The sequence below is a fragment of the Dipodomys merriami genome, unplaced genomic scaffold (assembly GCF_024711535.1).
Source record: "Dipodomys merriami isolate MVZ:Mamm:240054 unplaced genomic scaffold, mDipMer1.0.p SCAF_2633, whole genome shotgun sequence".
Taxonomy (NCBI): Eukaryota; Metazoa; Chordata; class Mammalia; order Rodentia; family Heteromyidae; genus Dipodomys; species Dipodomys merriami.
The window spans coordinates 29,074-38,505 of NW_027204086.1; the positions used below are offsets into that span (position 1 = coordinate 29,074).

Here is a 9,432-nt window from a genome sequence, read left to right on the forward strand (position 1 = left end):
CAGTGATATGATAGCCGGGCTCACCTTTACAACTGGAATTTTCTCTATTCACCCCCACCCTGACTTGAATGGGAAGCGCATTCACCCTGCACAAAGATATTTCCACTGAGGGAACTATGGGGACTGCTAAAGAAAACCAAAAGCTCCCATCAGAAAATCAATTTTTGACAGGATATGAAACATTTCTTATTAATTTCATTCTGGTTTTGTACCTCTAGACCATTTCTTTTCATAAAAAGTCAATTTTCCTGTACTTAATATCAACAAAAATAGGAAGTTACACCTGAAAAAAAGAACACTAATACATAATGCCTGTTTGGGGTACAATTACCCTCTGCTTCTTCACGTTTTTGCTACAGCATTTTGAACTTCTCCAGTAGTCTTTCCAGCTGGCAATACAAGTATGCTCTGGGATACGTTTTGTATCACCTCCTGGTTACAATCTTGCCACAAGAACTCTGCTCCAAAATAACAGAAACATGAGGAAAATACAGACATGGGCCATTCATGTTGATATGTGCCATGAAACACCAACCATTAATTAACCCACCCTGGGAGGTCCATCAACTCATTACTTTTATGAAGGATAGTCATGACACATCTGCCATTAATTACAAGGGGCTCACAGTGTTTCTTGACTAGAGCAAATGATTATGCTTCATTCTTATTTCAGAGGGCTGTCATTTTCCTTCATGACATGTAGAGGAAACTTACATCTTCCAAAGCTGATTCAAGTCAGTGACACTATGGTTGGCTAGGGAGGGGGTTGGATCTTTCCCCTATCCAGGCTGCAAGTCCTTACAGTTATTCCTTTATAGTCATGTGATCCACACTACAGAGGATTCTGGAAAGGCATGTGCTTTCCTGACAGTATGGACAAATGAGAAGAGTGGCACCTTGAATCTTCTCAACTTTTATTTGCAGTTTCCAGGACTGGTGAGTTACCCATCACTCACTAAAAGGTAAAGATGTGAACAGCAGCAGAATCAGCTCTGAAATTCCTCAGCTGGAAAAAACATTAACAATTATCTATATTCAGCTGTCTTAGTGCATTCCAGCAGCTACAACAAAACATCATGAATTTATTTGCATTCAGCATTTCTTCAGGAAGTTTAAGAAATCTGGAGTCTTGGCATCTGGTGAAGGCTTGCTCTGTCAGAGGATGCCAGTTCACTGTCCACACACGGCAGAAGTCCCAGTTCTCTCAGGTTCCACTTTTAATGGCACTAATTAAATGAGTTTTGGTGGGTGACCTAATCACCTCTCAAAGTCCCACCTTCAACACCCACCATCTTTGGAGTTAGGATGTCAACATAGGAATTTTGGAGAACATGAGCATTCAGACCATAACATATTTCAATTAGTATATATTATGTGAAAAGGTTTCATTGTAATATTTCTATATATACATATGTGTACTTGATTGAATTCATCTCCCCACTTGCTCTTAATTCCTCACTTTTAATCAAATAGTAATGGAATTTGAGTGTTCTATTTGCATACATGTAAGCAGTACTTCGACCACAATTATTCCCACCATCCTTTCTACTGCTCTCCACCTCCCGCTGCTTCCTCTCTCCCAGCAGTCCTCATTTGACACTCATCTTTTTCTTCGTTCCTTCCTTCCTTTCGTCCTTGTCTAGATTCTGCATTTGAGCAAGAATATGTGATATCCTTTTCATTCTGGCTTATTTCATTTAACATGATGGTCTACAGTCCCATCTATTTTGCTGCAAAGAACATAATTTGTGGCTCAATAAAATTTCATTGAGAATACTGACTCTTTTTGTCCATTCATCAATGGATGATATATATCTAGGCTAATTCACTACAGATTTTTTTTCTTAAGTGAGGAAGACAAGTCTCTAAGCCACTTCATAGTTGTCTTATATTACATTTAGAGCATCCCTAACGTACAAATTATGAGTTCCCCTGCAATCACAAGACTATTTCCAATTACAAATGAAAATATGTCTAGTCCACTTAACACAATTACTTCAACATCTGTTAAAAAAAAAAAAAAACAGGAAACCTCTCATCATATACTACTATTCTAAGGGCAGAATATACTCATATATTTGAGTTGCTGTAGTTTCGATGTTGAAATGTCCCTCAAAGGTCCAAATGTTACAGATTTGGTCCCAGGGATGTGCTATTGGGAGGTGGTACTTAGTGGGAAGTCAATAGAATACTGGATGATCTCTCAAAGGAGACCATGGGATCCTGATCTCTTCCTCCATCCCTTCACTTTCTAAGAAAAGTTTGCTCAATCACAAGCTCCTATCATGATGTGCTGAGCCCAAAGCATAAGGACACTTAATTCTGTACTGGAACCTTTCAACCTGTGAGCCACAATAAACCTTTTTTGTAAATTACTAAATAGTCTCAGACATTTTGTTACAGTAACAGAAGGCTAACTAATACAATATCCAATAAAGATTCAGCAGTATCATGGCTACTATTATATGAGACATTAGCAAGACATTAGCATGTGAAATATTAATGTTATTTTCCAGATTTTTTCCTTGCATTTATGTTATTAACTTGATTTTCCATTTTTTTATTTTTCCTATGTACCAATTCAAAAAGTTCCATTCATTAAATTCATATATATGAAACTAAATATTTGGTCAACACTTAAGGTTAAAGCAACTTATACACACAAAATCAACAACCAATTATAAGAGTATTTAAAAATTTTTATTTTGATATAATTTTTAAAAATATACATTTATTGCAATACATGCTCTTATTAGCTTATTAAATACCCTAGTTTCACATATTGATTCATAAAACAATTATATTCTTCTCCAAAATAACATAGCTTTTCTTTACAACAGATAAACTTTAATGTCCAGCTCTTTATGTAAAATCTCTGAAAACAACACAATAATGAAGTCATAATCTCATCTTCTTGTGTAGAAACACTGACCTAATGTTACATCTGTGCTCAGGTCCAACTATCCGATTATCCTAGAAGTTCGATGAGACCACTTGAAAACTAAGAGTGTAGTTCCTAATTAAGCCTTGACTTTGAACCTTGAAATGGAAAGGGAAAGCGGAAGGAGAAAAGGGAGAGACAGACGGAGGGAGGCGGGAGGAGGAAGGAGAAAGGAAGAAAAAGAAAAAAAGGAAGATGGAAGACAGAGAAAGAAGGAGTAGGAGATGGGGAGAAGAAAGAGGAAAAGAGAGAAGAGGAGGAGGGATGGAGGGAGGGTGGGCTTGCAGAGGCACTAGGATCGAGGAAAAACTACAATTGTATTAACTGGGGTATAATTTTGTGGCTGGTAATCTGCCATTTCAAATAATTAACCTCAAGGAACATGAAATAAAGAGATTTCTGACATTCATAATCTCTCTGGTACTGTAGAAGTCTGAACTATAAATGCAGATAATTAAGTTCTAATCATTACTTTTTTTAGGTATTGCTTTAAACCTCAAGAATTCACCAAGAAATATCAACATAAACTAATATTTCATGCAACATATCACCAAAGACACACTCTATTTTCTTTTAATTTTCTTTTGAAAAATTTCAATGTACACTGAAAACAGTATTGTATCAACAACTCTATGTCCTATAAATTTGGACATATTAGTTATAGACTATAGAAGATACTCAACAAGAGAAAAAATAAGGCAGACTATATTCTTTTATACCTCAACTGTTCTATCAGAAGTTATTTATCTTTAAAAAGGAAAATATTTCAGGGCAGTCATTTCTATTTTGACAATTTTTCATTTATTTCTAAAATTCATATGTATTAGTTAACCAGCAAGTCTCTAGAAACTAGAAACAATTTCACTAGGATACATGCCTGTAATCTCAGCATTTTAGGAGGCTGAGGCAGGAACTTCAAGAGTTCAAGACTTGCCTGGCCTCTAATCGAGACCCTATCTCATGGGAAAAAAAATTCAACAAAAGTAATTCCATGACATTGTCTATTTATCTTATAGAAAAACAAATAAATATACAGTCTAGAGCTCTTCATTACAGTAGCCATGGGCCTTATGTAGCTAATGAACACTTTAGATAGGTTAGTCCAAATTAGTAAAAAATATACAGCAATTTTCAAAGAATTAGTATGAAAGATAAAATATATGCTATCTCAGTAATTTTTACATTGCTTATATGCTAAAATAATATTTTGAATATGTTGAGTTAAAATATACTGCCAAAATTAATCCTCAGCTATGTATCTTTAATTTTTTTTAATGTGGCTGCTAGGATATTTCAAGTTATAGATGTTTGTTTCCTCTTTCCTCCTGCACTCCATGGTACAGCAGACTCAATTAGGTGCTAATATAAATCCCACCCAGCATCATTAAATTTATACTATTATGACACCTGATTTGATACAATATAGTTAATACATTAAAACAAAGATCCTGAGCTTAAAAATCACGCATTCCTCAGACAACAAGACCTACTATAATCCTTCCAACATCTTCCTTTCCCTGACAACTGTGATAAACTTTGGTTAGATTTGAGTCTGCAAACCAACAAAAGGGATCTTTCAAGGTGATAGAAATGTTCTAAAACGGTTTTGTGATGATGGTTGCATAACTTTATAAATGTACTGAAAAAACTCGCAATTACACACTTCAGGTGAGTCAACTGTATTATGTAAATTATATCTCAGTAAAGCTGTTTCCTACAAGTGCCCAGCTGGAGCCCAGTCAATCTAAAGTATCATACAGAAGCTTCACATACATCTCAGGTAACTCAAATACAATATTTGCAAACTCATCCTATGACTCAACATTGCAAGGAAATTGTTTTGTGAAGATTATTTTACCTGCAGGGGGTCTGGGTTCAACAGGGAATTTTGTGCTCACCTATTGGAAGTATAAATTAGTAAGGACAAAGTGAACACAAGGTTAGGGAGATAGGGGATTTCTTTCCCTTTAGAGACCCCAGCACAGGCAGTAATAGCCCTTATAATGATGTATCTAGTCTCATCCCAAATCCTTATTTTTCCATCCAACACAGAAGAATGGAATATAGTGACCTAAGAGAAACTAGACTAAGAGAAACAAATGGAGGAAAACAGATGAAGTCTAACATTTAATGATTCTCATCGGATACTCAAAAGTAAACTCTGTTTTTCTTTCTACTAGAAGAGGAAAAAGTAGCAAAGAAATCCAGCAATTCAAAAGGTGCAGTTAATTTAGAAAAGGATCAATAAACTTAAGCTAAGAACATGGAATTCTTTGTTCATTGTTTCTCTCAGATCTTGAAACATTACTCACAATCTAAAAACTGAGTCTGCCCACCATGAACCTAGTGATGGTGCTAGCAAAACAAATAAACACAAAACCAAAAAAAAAAAAAAGCTTCATTTTCCCCACTTTCCTCACTCAAAATGAGTCTAAGAACTGATTTACTCTTTCCTTACACTCAGGAAAACAGAAAACGAGTGAAACATAGATCAAACCTTGAGGCACTTAAACTGTTATCTTAAATGATTACATACTTTTGTGGGGTTTTCTGTGGTCTGCCTGCTTGTATTTTCCAGGACTCTCTCAATAAATACATAAGAAAGAAGACAAAAACAATAAATACCATTGTAATGACAGGTAAGAAAATCATAGGAACAATAGCATGCATTTCTGTGCATGCACAGAAGCTTATACATACATACAAAGATTTTCAAGGACACCCATGTCTCCTCATGTTCTCATTTTAGAAGCCAGAGCCAGGAACTGGTGACTCAGGCCTATAATTCTTACTCGAGACTGAAGACTTCAGTTTAAAGTCAGCCCTAGGAGGAAAGCTGTTAAAATTCTTATCTTCAACTAATCACTAAAAAGCCAAAGTGGAACTGTAGCTTCAATAGTACAGCAATCATCCTTGAGCAAAAATGCTAAGGGACAACACCTAGGCTTCCAGACACACACACACACCTAGGCTTCCAGACACACACACACACACACACACACACACGCACACACACACAGCCAGAAAGTTCATTCAAAAGCTAAAGCTTGAGATGGAATGTTAAAATTATTATGGAATACTTATTTAAGGGATAATATCCTGGCATTTGGACAAATGCATAGATACATTTGTTATTGTTCTGGACAGAAGTTACATAACAACCAGGAATGCTTATGATAGTTTGAACTGTTTTGTGAATAGGGTGGTACTTTTACAACTAAAACATGTACAGTACATTGATTGAGTTTGACTTTCTAGAGTGGTCTCTCTGCTGGTGAGGAGAGGATAACACCTGCTGTTTCCTGCACCTCAGACTGCTGCTCGGTGTGGGGTCACCAGGGCATAATCCACAGAGATGTATATAATCATATTCCTGCATAAATGCTATTTAATAAAGAGTCCCAATATAAATACATAAAGACACAAATATGCTTTTAAAGACATTACAAGAGAATGCTATCTAGATATCAAAAGTAAATTATGTTTGGATTATATAACATCCATCCTTTTCTCATTTTTGTCTTTTTAATACTTAAAGGAGTACGATTCAACTGGTTTCTCCATACAAAATATACATAAGAACTTTTATCTTTTGTCGAAGGTATCCTCAAACTCATAAAACATATTGAAAGTAAAACACTAGCATCTACCTCCAAAAACATTAAAATTTTACAAAATATTCATAATGTTCCAAAATAATATGAACAGCATAAAGCTTGTGCTTTCTTTGAGTTCTTAGAAGCCAAAATATCCATACTGCCACACTATTCCATTTCTGTAAATAATCTGGGCCAAACAACTGTAGCTAATTCTTGGTGGAGTTCTCTTTTCTATTTTTAGACATACTTGCATACTCAACAGTTTGCAAATAAAAGTTTAGTAAAACTGAAATGCCCTCTTTTAGCTCTTTACTTTAAGAATAAAATGCTGTATTACCAAGCCAAAACATCTGAAATGTGTCCACAGGCTATACAGAAGAGAGAAGAGGCTGATGTTTACAAGCCATGCATCTGATGGGAAGCAGTGGTTCAGCGGATCTCAGGAAACCAGTTTGAACATACTACTCCTTCTGTAAAGCTTTTCGTAAATCAGTATAGAAGTTGGCTAAAGTGCTTGCCATGGCTGTGTCAACTGCAGACTGAGGAATCATTCCACGCAGATCTGTCTGAATATAACCTGTCAGGACACTCTGGCTTGGACTGTCCTTAAGTGGAACACAAAACCAACCACAGGGATGGTTGTATCCTCGAACAAATTCCGGTCTCTTTTCACTCCAGTCAACACTTACTCCTAAAAGATAATTTTTAAATAACACTATTAATAGCAGCAACTGACATTTGTCTAAAACTCTCATCTAAAAAAATATAACCTGATTTCTTAGTTAAATACACTGCTTCTTATCCACAAGGATGAAAATCCTTAAGAGTAACCATAGCAGAATTTAAAAACAAACAACAATAATAACAAGAAAAATTACTGGTAGAATAAAGAAAGATAATTACCAAGGAAAATTCTGACAGGGGCTTGATAGACAGGAATTGGGGAACGTTCTAATCCTTTCGGAAGAGATGACATCATGTCTGTCATTCTTGGAAACTATTAGCAAATTACAAGGTTTGGTTGTTGCAGCTATGCCTCGAGGTGCCAATAACCACACTGATGGTGCCATGACTATTTTCCACAAACACAACCATAGCCAATTTTGATACTAGCTACTTCAAAATAAAAAGCAGATGTTTACCTACAACTGTAATCAGAAGGGCATACTATCTATAAAGTATTAATTTACATATATATGAAATATATATATAGGAAATAGAAGCTTACCATTGTCAGTATTTTTTAATTTTGCAAAAGAATACACAGCTTATGGAATATTTCTCACACATATACCAAGATGCTGTTTTCTGAGAGTAATTTAGAAGAAACTCACTTTATTAGATCCCTGTCTTAAAGTTAGTCATATGTTCCATTTCTGCTATTTATGAACTACGGGATAGCAAGTAATTGGAAATGAAAATTTATGAACAAAAACCTTTCAGATGGTTTTATCCCCTAAAGCCTAACATTTGTAAAAAGAAAAAAAAATAACTATGAGGGTTGAAAACGTATTTCAGAAAAAAGGAAACATTACCCTCTTAGGAAACTGAAATGGACTAAAAGTGCATGGTTTTAATATTATTACCACAGGATAAAAGTCCTTCTTCATAGCCCACAGTATAGGAGAAATCAACAAACTCTCTAGGAGAAATAATATTCAAAAGCTGACCAGCTGTAGTGTAACGCATCACACAAGAATTCTAAAAATGAAGAAAAAGAGAAAAGACAGGTATTATTACCATAGAAAGTACACACATAAAATGGATATGGATGAAAATATACACAGGCACAAATTCCCGGGTATCTTAGATGTCCAAGAGACTAATAACTAATAATTAAATAATTTAAATTAATAATATAACTAATATTCCATAAATAATGAGGGAATTGTTTTAAGAGTGTTAGAGATAAAATCCATACTTTGACAACAGTACTGCATTTTTTAATAAAAATTCAAATATGATATATCAATTAATAAAAATAGACATCAAGCCATTTCTGCTACATATTTTCTTAATGCTTACAGTGGTATATCTATACCTTTGGTCTTCGATTTTTGACTTAATATTAATGGAAGACCTACACAAGTTTAGCTAGAAACTTAAGTATGAAAGTGGGTTGTTTTTATTTTTAGAATTTTAGATTTTAGAACCTTATAGTTTTACAATTAAAGATGTTAAAGATTATCTGAAGTAGGAAGAGTAGGACTACTGTGACAAATGAACTCAGTCCTAATATTCATTGATTAAGATGAGGAAACTCAGGCTTTTTAAAAGATAGCATAGTATTCTCCTGAGACAGCTTCACCATGACTACTATTTTCAAAGCAATGACAACAATGAATGTAAATGTAAATATGTATAGACATTGATGGTCACACATATGCACTGCCTCTCTCTCTCTCTCTCTCTCTCACACACACACACACACATACACACACACACACACACACACACACACACACGCAAACTCAGGAGTGATGTTTCTAAATAGATACCTCCTCAAAGCGTTCCAGAACATCCAGAGAAGTCATTAAGCGGTCCCAATCCAAACGCCAGGGTCCTGGGCGTATATGATCTATTACATTGTTGACAATGTCATCTATAACACCTTGGGCTTTGTAGCTGGAGACAAAAATGAAAGATAAATGCTATTAGCATGAAAAGAATTTCAGCATGTCCTCACTGTCCAGAGCTAACACTGAATGTAGGAGTGAAAATTAATGAAATTTTTTGAAGGACTAAATCCCAACAATTTTTCTGATAAGTTAAGTTGTACTAAATTCTACCAAAATCCTCATGGTAAAAAAAGAAAAGAAAAGAAAAAAATTAAACATATGAAAGTAGAAGGGGAACTATTTGCAAAGAGGAAGAGAACTAGCTGGCAGAAGT

General features: G+C 35.0%; 1 protein-coding gene across 1 annotated transcript; it reads right to left on the reverse strand.

Moving 5' to 3' along the window:
* Positions 1 to 2,712: 2,712 nt before the first annotated feature.
* Positions 2,713 to 9,159, reverse strand: LOC138837153 (stAR-related lipid transfer protein 4-like). Its single transcript, XM_070035947.1, has 3 exons — positions 9,039 to 9,159; positions 8,127 to 8,241; positions 2,713 to 7,231 (listed from the first exon to the last, which is right to left on the reverse strand). Exons 1-3 carry the CDS (start codon positions 9,072 to 9,074, stop codon positions 7,002 to 7,004), a joined length of 381 nt encoding a protein of 126 aa, XP_069892048.1. The 5' UTR covers positions 9,075 to 9,159; the 3' UTR covers positions 2,713 to 7,001.
* Positions 9,160 to 9,432: the final 273 nt, after the last annotated feature.